This window comes from Triticum aestivum, chromosome 2A (assembly GCF_018294505.1).
Source record: "Triticum aestivum cultivar Chinese Spring chromosome 2A, IWGSC CS RefSeq v2.1, whole genome shotgun sequence".
NCBI lineage: Eukaryota > Viridiplantae > Streptophyta > Magnoliopsida > Poales > Poaceae > Triticum > Triticum aestivum.
The window spans coordinates 628,742,311-628,766,915 of NC_057797.1; the positions used below are offsets into that span (position 1 = coordinate 628,742,311).

The 24,605-nt window shown below is 42.7% G+C and overlaps 1 protein-coding gene across 1 annotated transcript; it reads right to left on the minus strand.

The window, feature by feature from the left end:
- Positions 1-17,416: 17,416 nt before the first annotated feature.
- Positions 17,417-18,898, minus strand: LOC123189881 (phosphoenolpyruvate carboxylase kinase 2). The gene is made up of 2 exons (XM_044602398.1): positions 18,050-18,898; positions 17,417-17,850 (listed from the first exon to the last, which is right to left on the minus strand). The coding sequence occupies exons 1-2, from the start codon at positions 18,858-18,860 to the stop codon at positions 17,795-17,797; spliced, it is 867 nt and encodes a 288-aa protein (XP_044458333.1). The 5' UTR covers positions 18,861-18,898; the 3' UTR covers positions 17,417-17,794.
- Between the last annotated feature and the right edge of the window lie 5,707 nt (positions 18,899-24,605).

Sequence of the window (24,605 nt, forward strand, 5' to 3'; positions counted from 1 at the left end):
TGCATATGCTAGGCTCGTCAAGTTTAACCTGAGTATTCTGCGTGTGCAAAACTGGCTTGCACCCGTTGTAGATGGACGTAGAGCTTATCACACCCGATCATCACGTGGTGTCTGGGCACGACGAACTTTGGCAACGGTGCATACTCAGGGAGAACACTTCTTGATAATTTAGTGAGAGATCATCTTATAATGCTACCGTCAATCAAAGCAAGATAAGATGCATAAAAGGATAAACATCACATGCAATCAATATAAGTGATATGATATGGCCATCATCATCTTGTGCTTGTGATCTCCATCTCCGAAGCACTGTCGTGATCACCATCGTCACCGGCGCGACACCTTGATCTCCATCGTTTCATCATTGTCGTCTCGCCAATCTTATGCTTCCACGACTATCACTACCGTTTAGTAATAAAGTGAAGCATTACATCGCGATTGCATTGCATACAATAAAACGACAACCATAAGGCTCCTGCCAGTTGCCGATAACTCGGTTACAAAACATGATCATCTCATACAATAAAATTTAGCATCATGCCTTGACCATATCACATCACAACATGCCCTGCAAAAACAAGTTAGACGTCCTCTACTTTGTTGTTGCAAGTTTTACGTGGCTGCTACGGGCTTAAGTAAGAACCAATCTCACCTACGCATCAAAACCACAACGATAGTTTGTCAAATAGATTCCGTTTTAACCTTCGCAAGGACCGGGCGTAGCCATACTTGGTTCAACTAAAGTTGGAGAGACAGTCGCCCGCAAGCCACCTGTGTGCAAAGCACGTCGGGGGAACCGGTCTCGCGTAAGCGTACGCGTAATGTTGGTCCGGGTCGTCTTGTCCAACAATGCCGCTGAACCAAAGTATGACATGCTGGTAGGCAGTATGACTTATATCGCCCACAACTCACTTGTGTTCTACTCGTGCATATAACATCAACATAAATAACCAAGGCTCGGATGCCACTGTTGGGTTTCGTAGTAATTTCAAAAATTTCCTACGCACACGCAAGATCATGTGATGCATAGCAACGAGAGGGGAGAGTGATGTCTACGTACCCACGCAGACCGACTGCGGAAGCGTTGGCGCAACATAGAGGAAGTAGTCGTACGTCTTCACGATCCAACCGATCAAGCACCGAAACTACGGCACCTCCGAGTTCGAGCACACGTTCAGCTCGATGACGATCCCCGGAATCCGATCCAGCAAAGTGTCGGGGAAGAGTTTCGTCAGCACGATGGCATGGTGACGATCTTGATGCACTACAGCAGCAGGGCTTCGCCTAAACTCCGCTACAGTATTATCGAGGAATATGGAGGCTGGGGGCACCGCACACGGCTAAGGAATAGATCACGTGGATCAACTTGTGTGTTCTAGGGTGCCTCTACCTCAGTATATAAAGGACTAAAGGGGGGAGGCTGGCCGGCCATAGGAGGCGCGCCAGGAGAGTCCTACTCCCTCTGGGAGTAGGATTCCCCCCCAATCCTAGTTGGAATAGGATTCACGAAGGGGGGAAAAGAGAGAGGGGGGACGGCCACCTCTCCTAGTCCTAATAGGACTAGGGGAGGGGGGGAGGCTCGCAGCCCATGTAGGGCAGCCCCTTCTCTTTTCCACTAAGGCCCACTATGGCCCATATAGCTCCCGGGGGGTTCCAGTAACCTCCCGGTACTCCGGTAAAATCCCGATTTCACCCGGAACACTTCCGATATCCAAACATAGGATTCCAATAGATCAATCTTTATGTCTCGACCATTTCGAGACTCCTCGTCATGTCCGTGATCACATCCGGGACTCCGAACAACCTTTGGTACATCAAAATGCATAAACTCATAATATAACTGTCATCGTAACCTTAACGTGCGGACCCTACGGGTTCGAGAACAATGTAGACATGACCGAGACACGTCTCCGGTCAATAACCAATAGCGGGACCTGGATGCCCATATTGGCTCCTACATATTCTACGAAGATCTTTATCGGTCAGACCGCATAACAACATACGTTGTTCCCTTTGTCATCGGTATGTTACTTGCCCGAGATTCGATCATCGGTATCCAATACCTAGTTCAATCTCGTTACCGGCAAGTCTCTTTACTCGTTCTGTAATACATCATCCCGCAACTAACTTATTTAGTTGCAATGCTTGCAAGGCTTAAGTGATGTGCTTTACCGAGAGGGCCTAGAGATACCTCTCCGACAATCGGAGTGACAAATCCTAATCTCGAAATACGCCAACCCAACATCTACCTTTGGAGACACCTGTAGTACTCCTTTATAATCACCCAGTTACGTTGTGACGTTTGGTAGTACCCAAAGTGTTCCTCCGGTAAACGGGAGTTGCATAATCTCATAGTTACAGGAACATGTATAAGTCATGAAGAAAGCAATAGCAACATACTAAACGATCGGGTGCTAAGCTAATGGAATGGGTCATGTCAATCAGATCATTCAACTAATGATGTGACCTCGTTAATCAAATAACAACTCTTTGTTCATGGTTAGGAAACATAACCATCTTTGATTAACGAGCTAGTCAAGTAGAGGCATACTAGTGACACTCTGTTTGTCTATGTATTCACACATGTATTATGTTTCCGGTTAATACAATTCTAGCATGAATAATAAACATTTATCATGATATAAGGAAATAAATAATAACTTTATTATTGCCTCTAGGGCATAAATAATTCTGATAAATGTGTCTAAGGCAGAATCTTTGTTTGCAATTGGGGAATACATTATTTATGGTTGTAAGAAGGCTCTGTTTGAATGAACTACAGTTTTAGAATACTACAACAATGCCATGTATGAAATTAATAAACAAATACTACAACAAATACATTGTTTATGGTTGCAAGCAATGATTGGAGTAGAGAGAGTAGTACCTTTTGCCTGTCAGATATAATAGTGTAGTAGCCAAACTTATCTGACTCACCACCAATGTCATATTTCAATTGAGTAAGAAACCAAGACCAACTTGTTGTGTTTTCCTTGTCCACTATTGCAAAAGCAATGGGCAATATGTTATTGTTTCCATCTCTTCCAGTGGCAGCCAAGATTTGCTGCCCTGTTGTCAACTTTATGAAGCAACCATCAACACCTATCATACAAGATAACAAGTAGATTACCAACAAATTAGTGGGTGTGCACATACAAATGTAGTCACTAGTTAATTAGTAGGTGTGCACATACCTATGAATGGTCTGCAACCATTAAGGAAACCATCTTTGCAAGCATTGAGGCAGATGAACAAGCCATGGAATCTTGGGTTTTTGCTTGGATGTAGTTTCAGATGCTTTGTTGTGACAATGCATCTACTTCCTGGATTGGTTTCTAGCACAGCTTCTAGGTAATTCCTTATCCTATGATATTATGCCTTTTGATCTCCTAGGAATACATTTTTAGCTAGCTTTCTTGCCCTATAGGCCATATGTATAGATACCTCTATTCCATGCTTTTGCTTCAAGTTTGAAATTATAGTCTGGACAGGTGTGTTGGGGTCTGTCCTCAACTGTTGCCCACATTCATGTGCCAACCACTTAGCAGTAACTTTTGTGCTCTCTCCTACTACTGGGCAGTTGTGGTGCAAGTTCAGTTTCTTTATACAGAATGTTGATGACCCACAAGTATAGGGGATCTATCATAGTCCTTTCGGTAAGTAAGAGTGTCGAACCCAACGAGGAGCAGAAGGGAATGATAAGCGGTTTTCAGCAAGGTATTCTCTGCAAGTACTGAAATAAGTGGTAACAGATAGTTTTGTGATAAGATAAATTGTAACGAGCAACAAGTAACAAAACTAAATAAAGTGCAGCAAGGTGGCCCAATCCTTTTTGTAGCAAAGGACAAGCCGGAACAAACTCTTATAATAGGAAAAGCGCTCCCGAGGACACATGGGAATATCGTCAAGCTAGTTTTCATCATGTTCATATGATTCACGTTCGATACTTTGATAATTTGATATGTGGGTGGACCAGTGCTTGGGTGCTATTCTTACTTGAACAAGCATCCCACTTATGATTAACCTCTATTGCAAGCATCCGCAACTACAACAAAAGTATTAAGGTAAACCTAACCATAGCATGAAACATGTGGATCCAAATCAGCCCCTTACGAAGCAACGCATAAACTAGGGTTTAAGCTTCTGTCACTCTAGCAATCCATCATCTACTTATTACTTCCTAATGCCTTCCTCTAGGCCCAAATAATGGTGAAGTGTTATGTAGTCGACGTTCACATAACACCACTAGAGGCTAGATAACATACATCTTATCAAAATATCAAATGAATACCAAATTCACATGACTACTAATAGCAAGACTTCTCCCTTGTCCTCGGGAACAAACGTAATTACTCACAAAGCATATTCATGTTCATAATTAGAGGGGTAATAATATGCATATAGGATCTGAACATATGATCTTCCACCAAACAAACCAACTAGCATCAACTATAAGGAGTAATCAACACTACTAGCAACCTACTAGCACCAATCCCGGACTTTGAGACAAGAATTGAATACAAGAGATGAACTGGGGTTTGGAGATGAGATGCTGCAGGTGAAGATGTTGATGGAGATTGCCCTCTCCCGATGGGAGGAGCGTTGGTGATGACGATGGTGATGATTTCCCCCTCCCGGAGGGAAGTATCCCCGGTAGAACAGCTCTGTCGGAGCTCTAGATTGGTTCGGCCAAAGTTCCGCCTCGTGGCGGCGGAGTCTCGTCCCGAAAAGTCTCTTCTGATTTTTTTTCTCATCGAAAGACTTCATATAGGAGAAGATGGACGTCGGAGAGCCACCAAAGGGCCCACGAGGTAGGGGGCGCGCCCTAGGGGGGCGCCCCCCACCCTCGTGAGCAGGGTGTGGGCCCCCTAGCCTTCATCTTTGGCGAGGATTTTTCTTTTTTTATTTTAAGATGTTCCGTGGAGTTTCAGGAATTTTGGACTTGCGCAGAATAGGTCTCTAATATTTGCTCCTTTTCCAGCCCAGAATTCCAGCTTCTGGCATTCTCCCTCCTTATGTAAACCATGTAAAATAAGAAAGAATAGCCATAAGTATTGTGACATAATGTGAAATAACAGCCCATAATGCAATAAATATTGATATAAAAGCATGATGCAAAACGGACGTATCAACTCCCCCAAGCTTAGACCTCGCTTGTCCTCAAGCGAAAAGCCGATAACAATAAATATGTCCTCATGTTTAGAGGTAGAGGCGTCGATAAAAATAAAATACGGACATGAAGGCATCATGATTATTTCCATAACAGCAACATGTAGAGATTTTGTCATATGATTACTTATGTTCAAGTGATGATCTATTCACAATGCAAAAGTATAAATCATAAACCTTATTGGGCTCCGACAAACTATAATCTCAGTCATTGAAGCAATTGCAATTTATCATAACATCGGAAAGAGTCTATGTCAGAGCTAAAAAGCAAGTCCACATACTCAACTATCATTTAGTCTTCCATAATTGCTAACACTCATGCAATACTTGTGGTTACGGAGTTTTAATCGGACACAGAGAAAGATAGGGGCTTATAGTTTTGCCCGACAACCTTTTACCTCAAGGGTAATGTCAACAATAATGGTTCATGCTCCCCTACATCCAATTAGATATATATATATCATGTTCTTTCCAACATGCTGAGCTTGCCAAAGGATAAAATGAAAAAGAAAAGGTGAAGATCACCGTGACTCTTGCATAAGGTAGAAGATAATAATAAAGGATAGGCCCTTCACAGAGGGAAGCGGAGGTTGCCATGTGCTTTTATGGTTGGATGCACAAAATCTCAATGCAAAAGAACGTCACTTTATATTACCCCTTGTGATATGAACCTTTATTATGCAGTCCGTCGCTTTTATTACTTCCACATCACAAGATCATATAAAGCTTATTTCTCCCACACCAATCAATCATACATATTTAGAGCAATTTTTATTGCTTTGCACCGATGACAACTTACTTGAAGGATCTTACTCAATCCATAGGTAGATATGGTGGACTCTCATGGTAAAACTGGTTTAAGGGTATTTGGAAGCACAAGTAGTATTTCTACTTGGTGCTGAGACTTTGGCTAGCATGAGGGGGAAAGGCAAGCTCAACAAGTTAGAGGATCCATGACAACATACTTTATCTCAGATATAAGCAAGACATAACTCATTACGTTGTCTTCCTTGCCCAACATCAACTCTTTAGCATGTCATATTTTAATGAGTGCTCCCAATCATAAAAGATGTCAATGATAATATATCTATATGTGAAGCCTCTCTTTCCCTATTACTTCCTATTAATTGCAACAATGACCAAAGCTATGTCTGCCAACTCCCAACAACTTTTAATCATCATACTCTTACTTTGTGAAGTCATTACTCTCAATAAGATCAATATGAACTTTTTGTTTCTTTTGTTCTTTTTCTGTTTTCTACTATTCACCCAAGATCATGGCAAAATAATCAAGCCCTTGAATCAACACTAATCTTTATTATATATAACTCACGGACTCGATTACAAAGAGAAATCATAAAGCAAAACACAAAACTAGATCATGCCACGAGCTGACGACAGCCATGCAGCACCTGTATGAAAGTCAGTACCATCCTGTTAAGGACAGGTTTTGTTGATAAACTTTATTCTACTAGATCAAGATACTACTAATAGGATCGAACTAAGAAAAACGGTAAAGATAGGAGTTGTGATTTTGATACGATACCGGGGCACCTCCCCCAAGCTTGGCAGTTGCCAAGGGGAGTGCCCATACCCATGTGATTATATCTCCTTGGTTGGTGAAGAAGGTGGAGGTGTTTTTGATGATGCGGGCTTGTCATCCATCTTCCAAGGCATAGGTTCACCATCATGGAAGGATGATCGAGTCTCTGGAATCCTCGAATCTGCAGCCAAACTCATTCTTTTGAATCTATATTCATACTCACAGTTTTGGTTTTGTAGGTCATAGATTTGGGCTTGGAGGTGCTCAATTTTCTCATATGGCTTGAAGATGGCCTCCTCGGTGTTCTTGGCATCCGGCTTGCAGTTGTTAGTGAACTCCGCGAGCATCGTGTGGCTAGCGTTGATTCCACGCTCCACCATCCCCTGGCACTTGAAAACTTGTTGCTCCATTGCTTCGAGCCTCGTCTCCACGCTTCCGGTTCCCTTTGGTCCCTCAACATCGTGGATGTGCAACAACCCATCACGCATCTCAATGGTTTGAGGGTGTCGCAGCACCTCCGCGAGGTAAGGGTTGATGACCTTCTCGAATAACTTGTCCTTGGAAGCACTTGGGGACGTCATGATAATCTAGATCTGTCAGAAAAACAGCTCGAAACAAGAACAGAGAATAATTGCGTGATACGGGAGTCAAAACCTTCGGGAGAATATATAATGAATTTTTACCGACCAAAATACATATCGTGCAAGAAAACAGAGTCCGGAAGGCACATGAGGTGCTCACGAGGTAGGGGGCGCGCCCACCACCCTCGTGGGGCCCTCGTGTCCTTCCCGGACTGCTACTTATTTTTCTATTTTTCTAAATATTCCAAAACGGACAAATGTTGCTTTAAAATTTGTTTTGGAGTCGGTTTACTTACCGTACCACATACCTATTCCTTTTCGGAGTCTGAAACATTCCAGAAAGTGTCCCTTATGTATTCCTCCGGGGTTATGGTTTCAATAATATTGGTTTCAACATTTATGGGATTATCTGAGATATAATGTTTTATTCTTTGACCGTTTACCACCTTCGGATTTATGCCCTCGAAGTTGTTGATCTTTATGGCACCGGAACGATAGACCTCTTCGATAACATAGGGGCCTTCCCATTTAGAGAGAAGTTTTCCTGGAAAAAATCTTAAATGAGAGTTGTATAGCAATACATAATCACCTACATTAAACTCACGCTTTTGTATCCTTTTTTCATGCCATCTTTTAACTTTTTCTTTAAACAACTTGGCATTTTCATAAGCTTGGGTTCTCCATTCATCAAGTGAGCTAATATCAAATAACCTCTTCTCACCGGCAAGTTTGAAAATCATAGTTGAGCTCTTTAATAGCCCAATATGCCTTATGTTCTAGTTCGAGAGGTAAGTGACATGCTTTTCCATAAACCATCTTATACGGAGACATACCCATAGGATTTTTGTATGCAGTTCTATAAGCCCATAATGCATCATCAAGTTTCTTAGACCAATTCTTTCTAGACCTATTAACAGTCTTTTGCAAAATTAATTTGAGCTCTCTATTGCTCAACTCTACTTGACCACTAGACTGAGGGTGATAAGGAGATGCAATTCTATGATTAACATCATATTTAGCAAGCATTTTACGGAAAGCACCATGAATAAAGTGTGAACCACCATCAGTCATTAAATATCTAGGGACTCCAAACCTCGGGAAAATAAATTCCTTAAGCATTTTAATAGAAGTGTTATGATCAGCACTACTAGTTGGAATAGCTTCTACCCACTTAGTAACGTAATCAACAGCAACTAAAATATGTGTGTATCCATTAGAGGCAGGAAAAGGTCCCATATAATCAAAGCCCCAAAGAGAATAATTCATAGGCATTTCTTGACGTCTACTAATATTACCAACTCTTTGACATTCATCACAAGACAAGACAAACTTATGGGCATCCTTGAAGAGAGTAGGCCAATAAAAACCAGATTGCAATACCTTATGTGCAGTTCTATCTCCAGCGTGGTGTCCTCCATAAGACTCAAAATGGCACTTGTGTAGGATCTGTTCCTGTTCATGCTCAGGTACACAACGTCTAATAACACCATCTACTCCTTCTTTATAAAGATGTGGGTCATCCCAAAAATAATGTCTCAAGTCATAGAAAACTTTTTCTTTTGCTGGTATGTGAAGCCAGGTGGTATAAACTTAGCAACAATATAATTAGCGTAATCAGCATACCATGGAGTACTACGAGACGTACTTATAACATTTAACTATTCATCAAGGAAGCTATCATTAAAAGGTAGTGGGTCATCAAGAATATTTTCTAACCTAGACAAGTTGTCTGCAACGGGGTTCTCAGCTCCCTTTCTATCAACAATATGCAAATCAAATTCTTGTAGCAAGAGAACCCATCTAATAAGTCTAGGTTTAGCATCTTTCTTTTCCATAAGGTATTTAATAGCAGCATGATCAGTTTGAATAGTTACTTTAGAATCAACAATATAAGATCTGAACTTATCACAAGCAAATACAACTGCTAAAAGCTCTTTTTTAGTAGTAGCATAATTTCTTTGAGTATTGTCTAGAGTCTTACTAGCATAATGAATAACATTTAATTTCTTATTGACTCTTTGCCCTAAAACAGCACCTACAGCATAATCACTAGCATCACACATAATTTCAAAGGGTAAATTCCATCAGGTGGCTGAACAACAGGTGCAGAGACTAATGCTTTCTTAAGTACTTCAAATGCTTCTACACAATCATCATCAAAGACAAATGGTATATCTTTTTGCAATAAATTAGTCAGAGGCCGAGAAATTTTTGAGAAGTCCTTAATGAACCTCATGTAAAATCCGGCGTGACCAAGGAAACTTCTTATACCTTTGATGTCCTTGGGACATGGCATCTTTTCAATAGCATCAACCTTGGCTTTATCAACTTCAATACCTCTTTCAGAAACTTTGTGCCCCAAGACAATACCTTCATTAACCATAAAGTGGCACTTTTCCCAATTCAAGACAAGATTAGTTTCTTCACATCTCTGCAAAACTCGATCAAGATTGCTCAAGCAATCGTCAAAAGAGGAACCATAAACCGAAAAGTCGTCCATGAAAACCTCACAAATCTTTTCACAAAAGTCATAGAATATACCCATCATGCATCTTTGAAAGGTAGCAGGTGCATTACATAAACCAAAAGGCATACGTCTATAAGCAAAAGTACCAAAAGGGCATGTAAAAGTAGTCTTTAATTGATCTTTAGCCGACACAGGTATTTGAGAGAAACCAGAATAACCATCTAGAAAGCAATAATGTGTGTGTTTGCATAATAGCATTTGATCAATAAAAGGTAAGGGGTAATGATCTTTCTTAGTAGCTTTATTTAATTTGCGGAAATCAATTACCGTCCTATAACCTGCGATAATTCTTTGTGGAATCAATTCGTCTTTATCATTAGGAACAACAATAATACCTCCCTTCTTAGGGACACAATGGACAGGACTTACCCACTCACTATGAGCAACGGGATAGATTATACCTGCCTCCAGAAGCTTTAGTATTTCTTTTCTTACCACTTCTTTCATTTTAGGATTCAGACGTCTTTGAGGATCACGAACTGGTTTGGCATCTGCTTCCAAATTTATTTTATGTTGACATAGAGTGGGACTAGTGCCCTTAAGATCATCAAGCGTATATCCAATAGCACCACGATGCTTCTTCAGAGTTTTTAATAATCTTTCTTCTTCATGCTCTGAAAGCTTAGCACTAATAATAACAGGATATATCTTCTTTTCATCAAGATAAGCATATTTAAGATTATCAGGCAACGGTTTAAGCTCAAACACGGGATCACCCTTGGGTGGAGGAGGATCCCCTAAGATTTCAACAGGCAAATTGTGATGCAGAATAGGTTCCTATTTAAAGAATACTTCATCTATTTCCCTTCTTTCATTCATGAACATATCATTTTCATGGTCTAGCAAATAGTGCTCTAAAGGATCACTTGGAGGTACGGCAATAGAAGCAAGACCAATAATTTCATCCTTACTAGGTAATTCTTCCTCATGATGTTGTTTACTAAATTTAGAGAAATTAAACTCATGAACCATATCATCCAAGCCAATAGTAACAACATTCTTTTTGCAATCTATCCTAGCATTAACAGTGTTCAAGAAGGGTCTACCAAATATAATGGGACAAAAGCTATCTTGCGGAGAAGTAAGAACAAGAAAATCAGCAGGATATTTAGTTTTCCCACACAAGACTTCAACATCTCTAACAATTCCAATTGGTGAAATAGTATCTCTATTGGCAAGTTTAATTGTGACATCAATACCTTCTAACTCAGCAGGTGCAATTTCATTCTTAATTTCTTCGTATAAAGTATGTGGTATAACACTAGCACTCGCACCCATATCACATAAGCCATGATAACAATGATCTCTTATTTTAACAGAAATAATAGGCACGCCTACCACAGGTCTATGTTTATCTTTAGCACAAGGTTTAGCAATTCTAGCATTTTCACCTTCGAACTGAATAACATGCCCATCAATATTATCAGACAAGAGATCTTTAACAATAGCAATATTAGGTTCTACTTTAACTTGATCGGGGGGTTTATAAGTTCTAATATTGCTTTTACGAACAACAGTTGAAGCTTTAGCACGATCCTTTATTCTAACAGGGAAAGGTGGTTTCTCAACATAAGAAGTAGGAACAATAGGATCATTATAAGTGACGGTATTTTCTTCAACTTTAATAGGTGCAGCTACTTTTACTTCTATGGGAGGATGATATTTAAACCACTTCTCCTTAGGGAGATCAACATAAGTAGCAAAAAAGATTCACAAAAAGAAGCTACTATCTCATAGTCAAGTCCATATTTAGTGCTAAGCTTATGGAAAATATCGGTGTCCATAAAAGATTTAACACAATCAAACTTAGGTGTCATACCTGACTCCTTACCTTCGTCGAGGTCCCAATCTTCAGAGTTGCGTTTAATTCTATCCAATAAATTCCATTTAAATTCAATAGTCTTCATCATAAAAGAGCCAGCACAAGAAGTATCGAGCATGGTGCGATTGTTTTCAGAAAGCCGAGCATAAAAAATTTGGATGATCATTTCTCTTGAGAGCTCATGATTGGGGCATGAATATAAGATTGATTTAAGCCTCCCCCAAGCTTGAGCGATGCTTTCTCCTTCGCGAGGCTAGAAATTATATATATAATTGCGATCACGATGAACAAGATGCATAGGGTAATACTTTTGATGAAATTCCAACTTCAATCTTTTATAGTCCCATGATCTCATATCATCACATAGCCTATACCACATCAATGCGTCTCCCTTTAAAGATAAAGGGAAGACCTTCTTCTTAGCAACATCATCGGGTATACCTGCAAGCTTAAATAATCCACAAACTTCATCCTCATATATTAAGTGCTCATTAGGATGCTTTGTTCCATCTCCTGTAAAAGGGTTAGCTAGCAGTTTTTCCATCATACCCGAAGGAAATTCAAAAGGAGTTTCATTTTCAATAGGTTCAGTAGGTTGAGGATCAACTCTTTGCTCTACTGGATGGGGTGAAGATACCCCGAACAAGCCCCTCAGAGAATTACTTTCCATAGTAACAAGTGACAGTAAATTTCAGCACACTATATAAATTTTTCCTTACCAAATTCCACCTACCAAAGGTGCTACACTCCCCGACAACGGCGCCAGAAAAGAGTCTTGATGACCCACAAGTATAGGGGATCTATCGTAGTCCTTTTGATAAGTAAGAGTGTCGAACCCAACGAGGAGCAGAAGGGAATGATAAGCGGTTTTCAGCAAGGTATTCTCTGCAAGTACTGAAATAAGTGGAAACAGATAGTTTTGTGATAAGATAAATTGTAACGAGCAACAAGTAACAAAGTAAATAAAGTGCAGCAAGGTGGCCCAATCCTTTTTGTAGCAAAGGACAAGCCGGAACAAACTCTTATAATAGGTAAAGCGCTCCCGAGGACACATGGGAATATCGTCAAGCTAGTTTTCATCACGTTCATATGATTCGCGTTCGATACTTTGATAATTTGATATGTGGGTGGACCGGTGCTTGGGTGTTGTTCGTACTTGAACAAGCATCCCACTTATGATTAACCTCTACTGGAAGCATTCGCAACTATAACAAAAGTATTAAGGTAAACCTAACCATAGCATGAAACATGTGGATCCAAATCAGCCCCTTACGAAGCAGCGCATAAACTAGGGTTTAAGATTCTGTCACTCTAGCAACCCATCATCTACTTATTACTTCCCAATGCCTTCCTCTAGGCCCAAATAATGGTGAAGTGTTATGTAGTCGACGTTCACATAACACCACTAGAGTCTGGACAACATACATCTTATCAAAATATCAAACGAATATCAAATTCACATGACTACTAATAGCAAGACTTCTCCCTTGTCCTCAGGAACAAACGTAATTACTCACAAAGCATATTCATGTTCATAATCAGAGGGGTAATAATATGCATATAGGATCTGAACATATGATCTTCCACCAAATAAACCAACTAGCATCAACTACAAGGAGTAATCAACACTACTAGCAACCTACTAGCACCAATCTCGGACTTTGAGACAAGAATTGGATACAAGAGATGAACTAGGGTTTGAAGATGAGATGGTGCTGGTGAAGATGTTGATGGAGATTGCCCTCTCCCGATGGGAGGAGCGTTGGTGATGACGATGGTGATGATTTCCCCCTCCCGGAGGGAAGTATCCCCGGCAGAACAGCTCTGCTGGAGCTCTAGATTGGTTCCGCCAAAGTTCCGCCTCGTGGCGGCGGAGTCTCGTCCCGAAAAGTTCCTTACGATTTTTTTCTCATCGAAAGACTTCATATAGGAGAAGATGGACGTTGGAGAGCCACCAGGGGGCCCACGAGGTAGGGGGCGCGCCCTAGGGGGGCGCCCCACACCCTCATGAGCAGGGTGTGGGCCCCCTGGCCTTCATCTTTGGTGAGAATTTTTCTTTATTTATTTTAAGATGTTCCGTGGAGTTTCAGGACTTTGGGAGTTGCGCGGAATAGGTCTCTAATATTTGCTCCTTTTCCATCCCAGAATTCCAGCTGCCGGCATTCTCCCTCCTTATGTAAACCTTGTAAAATAAGAGAGAATAGCCATAAGTATTGTGACATAAAGTGAAATAACAGTCCATAATGCAATAAATATTGATATAAAAGCATGATGCAAAATGGACGTATCAAATGTCTTCTCATGTGCTATCTGAGAAGCTGCAATGAAAAATGGACAATTCTCAAATTTGCAGACATTTATAATCCTGTCTGGACAGTTCCTGTGGAAGGCATGGTTCCTATTTTATGAGATGTGAAAATTAAGAAGTGCCCTCCTGAACTGGGTCACATCTAGGAAACAAAGCTTCTTCATAAATTGCTCTTTTGGGTTCTCCCTTTGCTTATCATACCAAACTCTGGGCTTCTTCTTTTTAGCCCTGCTCTTCCTATCAGCTGGAAGCTTCACACATGGTATTTGAGCCCCATCATTGTCCTCCTGACTTAGGTCACCAGGGTTGCTCTCCTCGTCAGATGAAGGAAACCAATCTTCCTCAATAATCTCATCCAAACTAGCATGAGATCTTGTAGTTGGCCCCTTTCTTTTACTTCCTCTTCTACTTCCTCCTATGTTGCTCCCTTCCTCCTCCTCCTCCTCCTCCTCCTCCTTCTCTGGTGCCTTATCCTCCTCCTCCTCCTCCTCCTCATCTGCTTCATATGGCTCATCCACATCAGTGTCCCCTTCAATATGATGAAGTGGATCATCTCTATGCTTCTTCATAGCCTCAAGCCTAGCAATTATATCCTCATCTGCTAGTAAATCCGTGTCACTGTCAATCTTCAGCCATTAGCTCTGGACGTTTTATTTTAGCTGCCTTGTATTTCTCTTTTTCTTTCCCCTTTTTCCTGAACTTCTCAATCTCTTCATTCCTCTTCTGCTCCATCAGTTGCTCAATTTGCTCTTGATCTTGGTCTTGCTCCATGAAATACTCATGCCTCTCTTCACCAATCTCCATTGCAAATTCTGGTTCTGGTGCACGCTTCTGTTTTTAAAATGAACTCTCCTTTGTGTTAATGACCCGCACTGGCACTGGTTGTGGCTTTGTTGGGCTAGGAAACAGTACTCCTGCTGTATCTATCTCATACACCACTGGCACACCTATTTCAGATAATGGAACCTGCTCCTCACAAACTGGTCCAATGTTTAAATCACTAGGTCTTGGAGCATCACTTCTGATGACTGTTATGTTCACCACCTTCTGACCTTTGATAACTAGGTCATCCAACATTTCCCCCGCCTTATCATCATCTGTCAGTTCTTCCACACCTGAAACCCCAACACCTGGATCTCTCACATAATACATAAAGTTTGTCATCCCATATCCTTCAAGCTCTATTAGTGCAATCAGATTGTAAAATGTGATATCATCCACATTTAGGCTTCTTTCAAGATTATCTCTATCATGGAAATGGAATCTGACTTCCCACACTTCATCATTCAATCTACAGTTCAAGTAAAGCAATTCAGTTCAAGTAAACAATTCGGTTAAAAGTTAAAGATTCAGTTAAAAGCTAAAGATTCGGTTAAAAATATAGTTTCAGTTAAAAATTCAGTTAAAAGTTAAAGATTCAGTTATATATTCAGTTAGTAGAAACAATTCAGTTAATGTTTCACTTAAAGATTGAACTAAAGTTTCAGTTAAAAATACAGTTTAAGTTAAAATTACAGTTTAAGTTAAAAATTCAGTTAAAAGTTAAAGATTCAGTTATATATTCACTTAGTACAAACAATTCAATTAATGTTTCACTTAAATTCAGTTAAAAGTTAAAGATACAGTTTAAGTTAAAAATACAGTTTCAGTTGAAAATTCAGTTAGAGGTAACTATTTAGTTAAAGTTTCGGTTAAAGTTTCAATTAAAAATTCAGTTAGAGTAATTTGTTCACTTAACAATTCAGTACAGGATTCAGTTATAAATTCAGTAACATTTTCATTTAAATATTCAGTTGTAAATTCAGTAATTGACTAGGTTGAAGTTGAGTTTAACATTCAGTAATTTCATGTAATTGAGTAGGTTCGAATTTAGTTTAACATTCAGTAATTTCAGTTAATGTTTAGGTGCCTACTACATACACTTAGAACCCTAGAACTACGTAAACACTTCACTTACATGCCTGACCACATAAACAACCTACAACAACATCCTATAACACTAGAATCACAAACACTTAGAACCCTGTCCCTAGAAACCAAATCGGGGTACGGAAAGAGAAAACTTATGAGACACCGCCGAAGGAGGATGCGTAGTGATGGCTTCCCTCTGGATCTTCCTTCACGGCCTTGGCGAACGCCCTCGCCGCCGCGTACTCAACACAGTAAGACGGCGACGGCGGCTGTGGAAGAGGCGGAGCCTGAGATGGGTTTGAACTGCCGCAAACCTCTGTTGGATCTGCAGGAGCACCACTGCCACCAGATGCATCGCCAGCACCACCGCCACCGCCATCATCACCACCACGCGAGGTGGCCATCACCGGCGGCGAGCAAGGGCGAGCGAGGAGAGGGGAGCGGGGCGAGAGAGACGACAGGGGCGGGGGGGGGGGGACTGTCTGACAAGGACCGACCGACGCGGCGTCTTGACCGTTTTGTTCCTAACGGCGCCGTTTGCCTGTCCGTCATGCCACGTCAGCGTTTTCGGGGCCCACCTGTCGGAAAAGAGATCAAACGAGGCTAAACGACTGTTCAGTGCTTTTTGCAACGGGTTAAGAGATTTTACGATATTTTTTTGCAACAGATTAACGAGTTGGTAGTTTCCTGCAAACCTAGCCACAAATGTGATGGTTTCTTGCAATTGACTCTTTCGAGACACAATACAAACGCACTACTAATATCCTAAGCCGGTACATTTTTTATATTGACACAAAGATACTATAGGTGTCTCGCGGTCGACGGCCTTTCATTGAATAAACATCACTACAAAGTTCAAAGATAAATTTAGAAAAATGCTGGCATCCATATTAAGTTAAGACTTTAATCCAGGTGGATTGGTGATGTCTCAGGAGACTTAAATTCAGATGGACTAGTTTCCATATATTAACACAAAGTCATCGTAGATGTCTCGTAATCGACGGAAACGATGTTTTTCACCGAATAAACACCGCTGCAAAGTTCTAAAATAAGTTCAAAAAAAATGCTAGCATCCATATTAAGTCCTGACCATCTGATTAAGCTCAGTTCATGAAGCTGGCTCGATCGATTTGCAATTACACAACTCGTTTAGTGACACTCTGGTCACAAGTGGACAGCTACTTCAGACAAAAACCAACTTTGAGAAACAACTCAAACGTACAGGACAACCGAGACAAGACGGGTGGATAAAGCAGCTCATCCCAAAAGATAAGGTGGGGTTATCCAGTCGGCTTGTTCGTAGCCACGTTACTAACCTGCAGCTTAACTAGCACCACAGCGTTGAAGAGGACCGAGATATGCCACAGATGTCAAGAACGTAGAGAGGCAGTAAAATGAACGGAGTTGTCAGTCAGATTTTGCGTCCAAGCGAAGGGTAAATAGGACAGCAGGGTAGATAAAAGTCAACATATGAACCGCAACCTGTACGTGCACCATTCACTCATGGATGTACTGCCCATGTGGGAGTGGATCGGACGATTCAATAAGCACAATGGAAAACGGAACAAAGATCAATCTTATTTATAGTACTTTATACAAGCAAGCAAGCAGGTTAGTTTGTACATGAGCGGCAGGCAGCATATCCCAGCACACGCAGAAACCGAACAGGCAGGCGTTCTCTAACCAAGGCAGCAAAAAAAGCCCAGCAAGAAAAAAGGAGAAGAAAAAAAAGATACTAGCTCCTAGACCCAAACCCTGGCTGGCACCTCGGCACTCCGGATTTATACAATGGTACCCCAAAGCTCTCTCTCTACTAGTACTACCAGTACGTACTTCGCACACTCTCGTCGCATATACAAGGACGCTAGACACGTTGTCTCCACGGGAGGAAGAGTCGACGTACGTGGGCCGGGCCGGGCCGGCTACGGGCCCCTCAGGTCGGCTGCACCGCCTCTCGGGCGCCCCCTCCGCTCACGATCCACGGGTGCCCTGCGATCATCAACCAATTTGGTTCAGATTATTACAGGGTAAAGCTAGTAGGAGATGGATACGGACGGTTGAACAATTCTAGAGAACGAATCGTGCACTTTTGGAGTCCTCGGATATTCCAAATGCAGCGCTGCCCATGCCCCAATCTGGAGAAAGAATCAAGGTGGTGTACGGGCGGGCGGGCGGGGCGGGCGCTTACGGAGGACTTGCTCCGCGGAGAACCTCCGGGAGACGTCGCGGCACATCATGCGCCGCATCAGGTCCTTGGCCAGCGGCGACACCCCGGCGAACAGCCGCGGCGGGAACCGGGGGCTCCCGCGCAGCACGGCCGCGAACACGTCCGACGCCGTCTCGCCGCTGAAGGGCAGCGCGCCGCCGGTGAGGAGCACGTAGAGGACCACCCCGGCGCTCCACACGTCCGCCTTCTCCCCGTACTCGTCCCCCGCCACCACCTCGGGCGCCACGTAGTGCGGCGTGCCCACCAGCCCCCGCGCGCCCTCCCCGCCGCCGACCAGCGCCGCCGACCCGAAGTCCGCGAGCCGGGCCCGCACGGGCCCGTCCCCGCCGTCGGGGGCGTCGAGGAGCACATTGTCCGGCTTGACGTCGCGGTGCGCGACGCCGCGGCGGTGGCAGATCGCGAGGGCCTCGGCGAGCTGCGCGGCCACGGCGGCGGCCTCGGGCTCCGGGACGGGCGCGCCGTGGCGGAGGCGGACCCAGTCGAGCAGGTCGGGGCCGGCGCAGAGGTCCATGACCACGTGCGTCCACGCCTCGTCCTCGTACACCGCGTGCACCTGCACGACGCCCGGGTTGCCCGCGGCGGCCAGCTGCGCCAGCTTGGGCTCCAGCTCGGCCAGGCCGCGGTCCAGGTCGTCGGCGAGGCGCGAGCGGTCGACCGACTTGACGGCGTAGAGGTCGCCGGAGGAGCGGGACGCGCAGCGGCGGACGACGCCGAAGCGGCCGCCCCCGATCTCCTCCCCGATCTCGTAGTCCCGCTCGAGTTCCTCACTCATGGCAGATCTGTTTTTTTTTTACCCTCTCACGGTGCTTTTCTCGGAGGATGGTTGGTTCGCGAACCGGTGGCCGCCTATTTAACGGGGCGCCGGAACTTCGGGCTGCCGCCGAATATGCGGATCCTGCTCGATCGGACCATATTCCAGTTTTACCCTCGCGTTGGTTACTACTCCTTCTACTAGACTACTATGCAGCTCCGTTTAAGGTTGTCTTGTACAGATACAATGCCCGTAATAATCTTATCCAGTTCTATCACAATTGCGATTAGTCGGATACATTTGGATCAGCAGGAGTCAAGCAGCACGACTAATCTACCTGAGTCTTTGTCAAACACTATACCAAGCAGGACCTCGTCGTCATTACAATGACCAAGATCACATCTCATTTTTTCGAGAAGATTCCATGTGGACCCAATGCGTAATAATTAATCCATATTTGATAATTATTAAAGTTGCCGGTGCACAACGACTGTCTCCACGTGGTAGAGAGCCACTGCGTCGAGGAGACACGTAAGCAGTCAAACACACACCGCATTCTAGCAAGCGCGTGACTTGGCGGCCACATTGGAGTAGCAAGCCGCCACGTCGACGTAGACCGCCGCGCTACGAACCAGAGCACGGTTCCATCGTCGACCGTGCGTTTCGCACTCCGCGCACCGTAGCGCCACAAAACAGAACCGGCTTTTGGCAAAAGCTCCGGCCGTCTCCGGTCCGGTGGGCCTCCCGCTCAGGACGGCCCAAGGTACGGGTACGTGCACATGTACGTACGTACGTACGTCTCCCCGGACCTCCCTCCGGCCATAAACGGCCGGCCGGCCTGCCTCCGCCGCGTCCAGGGACGTGGCCGCTTGCCCCGCCGTGACGGGAACGGGCGATAATGAAGTAAATAGCATAAAACTACTACTTTACAGGCTAGGGTTTCAAAAAACTACCGATTTTTAATTTTTTTCAGATAACTACCAAATAAATGGTCTGCTGTTTTGAAAAATCCAAATCACCGAGTCTTTATCAGTTGATCCTGATTATGACAAGTTGGGCCCGCACCCAAAACAAACCGTTAGTTTGACCTTGGTTTGACCGTTAGCTTACATGTGGAGCCCACATGTAAGTTTTCTCTTCCTCTTCTCTTTCTTCCTCCTCTCTATCTCTTCTGTTCCCTCCTCTCTGCCTCCCGTGCTGGCCTTCTCCCCTCCCAAGCCGGCGACCCACCCCCCTCCCAAGTTGGCGATCCTCCCCACCCCCAAGCCGGCGTCCCTCCGCCCATCCCAAGCCGGCGACGACCCTCCCTCTCCTCCCCAGCATCCCAACAGTCGTGGCAGGTGCTCGCCGGAGCTCCTGGTGGCGACGGTGGCGACGAGGCCGGTCTCGTCCGCGGCGACGGGAGGTGCGCACTCCACAGCGGCGCAGGCCGTCGTGTCGAGTTTGAGGAGCTCGCGGCAGGGGATGGGGGCCGCCGCAGGCAAGGCGTGGCATGGCGGCAGGCGACTCGCAACTCAAGGCGTGGCCGCAGGCGAGGCACGGCGAGGCGACAGGGGAGTCATGGTGTGGCGGCAGCCGCAGGAGAGGCACGACATGGCGGCCGCTGCGGGCGAGGCTCGCCGGCCTCAGGCGATGACCAGCGTGGATCCAGCCGCTGCGGGCGCGGCTGGCCGACCTCAGGTGGTGCACGACATGGATTCCGCCGCTGTAGGCACGGCTCGCCGGCCGGAGGAAGCATCGCTGCCGTGCCAAGCGGGATCGAGCTCCTGGCTGCGTGGGGACCTGATTGCTTTTTCAGAAAAGTCACAGGGACCTGATTGTTTTTTAGAAAACTTATAGGGACCCGAATGCTTTTTTTAAAACTTACATGTGAGACCCAGATGTAAGTTAACGGTCAAAGTAAACGGTCAAACAAACGGTTATCTTACATGTGGGCCTAAACTGTCATAATCGTGATCAACTGGGTGATTTGGGTTTTCTGAAACAGCGGACCACTCATTTGGTAGTTATATGAGAAAAGTTAAAACCAGTAGTTTTTTGGAACCCTAGCCTGTAAAGTATAGTAGTTTTATGCTATTTACTCGGATAAAGGGATCCGCATATCCGTTTCTGATAAGATCACCTAGTTATATAAGCCATCTGTCCTCCTGCGCCTCTCACGTACCTGTCGCCACGGAGAATATATTTTGGGGGGTATGCACTTGACACTTAACACTCTCTTGCAGGGAATGCGGTTCTGTTTTCTTTTTCAAATCGCATGTGGCGCTGTGGACTGGGAGTAGTTTAGTTGGCACTAGCTCGTCCTCGAACATAAGCAGATACGGAGATCGGCCTCGAATCTTCACACCACTTCCTGGCACATTGTGTTAGTGCTGCGGTATTTTGTGTGAAAATGCTGATGAGTTATTCCGACTATTTTTCAGTTCTATCCGCGCATATGCCGTTTAAGATCCATTTAGGCAAACCACTTGCCATCAGTGTATTCGGAAGACTTAGCGTAATAATGTTAGGGCATCTGTCCATCTGAGTCTACATGCAAAGGCTAGAAGCATGGACGGAGCTACAAAGGTACTTGAGTGTACAAGTGTACACCCATTATTTTGCAAGAACGCCGACTATCTATGCAAAATAAATAAATTTGAAAACAGTCATAAAATTATGATTTTAATGAATTTTGTACACCCAAGTGTGTATGTTAGCTCCACCACTGGCAAATTGAAAACAGTCATAAAATTATGATTTTAGTGAAATTTGTACGCCCAAGTGTGCATGCTATAGCTCCACCACTGGCTAGAAGGTGGCTATATCACGGGGAAAAGGCAAATCTGGAGATATCATCTATTCCCTCCGTCCGAAAATATTTGTCATTAAAATGAATAAAATGAGATGTATTTAGATGTATTTTAGTTCTAGATACATCTCTTTCTATCCATTTTGAGGACAAGTATTTCCGGACGGAGGGAGTATTTAAAAGCTGATTTTGGTATGAAGGATGTTTCGCAACTCAAACCATTTGTCCAATTCATAACTCAGTTTCATTATTGGTTCGTATCGACATTTTCCGTACTAGATCACACGTGAATAAGTTTCATTGAAAAATATTATTAAGGTATTTGATTCAACACAAAATCAGCATGATTAAAAAAAGTACGAGAATAAGAAAACACATAACAACTAAATGCCATATACTACTCCCTCCGGTCCTTTTTAGTTCGCATATAAGATTTGTCTGAAGTCAAACCTCGTAAACTTTGACCAAATTTATAGAAAAAAATACAAACATTTAGAATGTGAAATCAACAACATTAGATGCGTCATGACTTTGCTTTTCATATTGTATAAATTTAGCATTATAGATGTTAATATTTTCTCATATAAATATGGTCAAACTTTACGAAGTTTGACTTCAGACAATCCTTATATGCAGAGTAAAAAGGACCGGAGGGAGTATATGATAATGTATTTGGTAAAAATATTATTTGATCATACCGTGCCAACCTATCCAAATTCCAGGCACTGGAAAAAAGCTATTTCTAGAATGTTTGAGTCAATGGGAATTCAAGATTCTGGAAATATGAGAATAAGAAAAACATAAAGAACTAGATGTCATAGCATGTTAAATTTCTACAAGAATTGTCAACACATAAAAAATTATAACAAAAGTCATTTAGTTGCACCACACAAAACACATGAACTTTTTGACAGACTGGATGTTTGCCATAGTTGCACTAGAAACAAATATTTTTTTCAATAAAGTTGGGCTCAATAGAAATTATTCCTTGGAAACGCATGCAAAACAGTGCATTTAAAAAAGTTTTCGATCTTCAATCCTACTAATGAAACAACTCCAGAAAATTTTCAAAATAATAGAATCCTCCAAAGTTTCTATACATTTATTTTGAATCATATAGACCCATAATGCAGCGGAATACAATTTTTTACAGGAAAAGTAATAGAACATAACCCATAAATCAGACATTTCACGTATAAATAATGTTCAAAAAAATTCAATCTTCGGAAATTTATACAGAATTTTTTTAAAGGCCCTATAGCTATTGTAGGCACGCTCAAACATCACACCTTATTCCGCCAATGACAATAAAATAGCTCATACAAAATTCATAGGGTGGCATGGCGCCACATTATTGTGGAGTTGGATGCACTACCAGAGATATGGCAAGTCTGTTTGAGTCAATGGGAATTCAAGATTCTTTTTTTTGAGCATCAGTACAGACACAAGCCCTCATATACACACGCATACACTCACCCCTATGAATGCACACACGCACACCCTACCCCTATGAGCACCTCCGAGAGACTGAGCCGGCATATCATCTTGAGATTTTCGAAGTCACCGTAGGCGCCTCGTCGTCGACGGGAATGTCTCCTCCCACTGAAAGCGCATCGCCGGAAATCCTGAAATAAATCCAGGAATAATGCGAGCACCAGGATTTGAACCCTGGTGGGTTGGGGATACTACTATCCACCTAACCAACTTAACCACAGGTTGATTCGCGGGAATTCAAGATTCTGGAAATATGAGAATAAGAAAAACATAAAGAACTAGATGGCATAGCATGTTAATTTTCTACAAGAATTGTGAACACATAAAAAATTATAACAAAAGTCATTTAGTTGCACCACACAAAACACATGAACTTTTTGACAGACTGGATGTTTGCCATAGTTGCACTAGAAACAAATAATTTTTTCAATAAAGTTGGGCTCAATAGAAATTATTCCTTGGAACCGCGTGCAAAACAGTGCATTTAAAAAAGTCTTCGATCTTCAATCCTACTAATGAAACAACTCCAGAATTTTTTCAAAATAATAGAATCCTCCAAAGTTCCTATACATTTATTTTGAATCATATAGACCCATAATGCAGCGGAATACAGTTTTTTTACAGGAAAAGTTATAGAACATAACCCATAAATCAGACATTTCACGTATAAATAATGTTCAAAAAAATTCAATCTTTGGAAATTCACACAGATATTTTTTAAAGGCCCTATAGCTATTGTAGGCACGCTCAAACATTACACCTTATTCTGACAATGACAATAAAATAGCTCATACAAAATTCATAGGGTGGCATGGCGCCACGTTATTGTGGAGTTGGATGCACTACCAGAGATATGGCAAGTCTGTTTGAGTCAATGGGAATTCAAGATTCTGGAAATATGAGAATAAGAAAAACATAAAGAACTAGATGGCATAGCATGTTAATTTTCTACAAGAATTGTGAACACATAAAAAATTATAACAAAAGTCATTTAGTTGCACCACACAAAACACATGAACTTTTTTTTTGACGTTCACAACACATGAACTTTTTGACAGACTGGATGTTTGCCATAGTTGCACTAGAAACAAATAATGTTTTCAATAAAGTTGGGCTCAATAGAAATTATTCCTTGGAACCGTGTGCAAAACAGTGCATTTAAAAAAGTCTTCGATCTTCAATCCTACTAATGAAACAACTCCAGAAATTTTTCAAAATAATATAATCCTCCAAAGTTCCTATACATTTATCTGAATCATATAGACCCATAATGCAGCGGAATACAATTTTTTACAGGAAAAGTAATAGAACATAACCCATAAATCAGACGTTTCACGTATAAATAATGTTAAAAAAATTCAATCTTCGGAAATTCACACAGATATTTTTTAAAGGCCCTATAGCTATTGTAGGCACGCTCAAACATTACACCTTATTCCGACAATGACAGTAAAATAACTCCTACAAAATTCATAGGGTGG

Bases quoted from the DNA above. Each gene is read 5' to 3' on its own strand.
- LOC123189881 (XM_044602398.1), bottom strand. From the start codon at position 18,860: ATGAGTGAGGAACTCGAGCGGGACTACGAGATCGGGGAGGAGATCGGG. The intron at 17,851-18,049 runs GTAAGCGCCCGC...TGATGATCGCAG, and splicing joins CTCCGCGGAGCAAGTCCTCC to GGCACCCGTGGATCGTGAGC.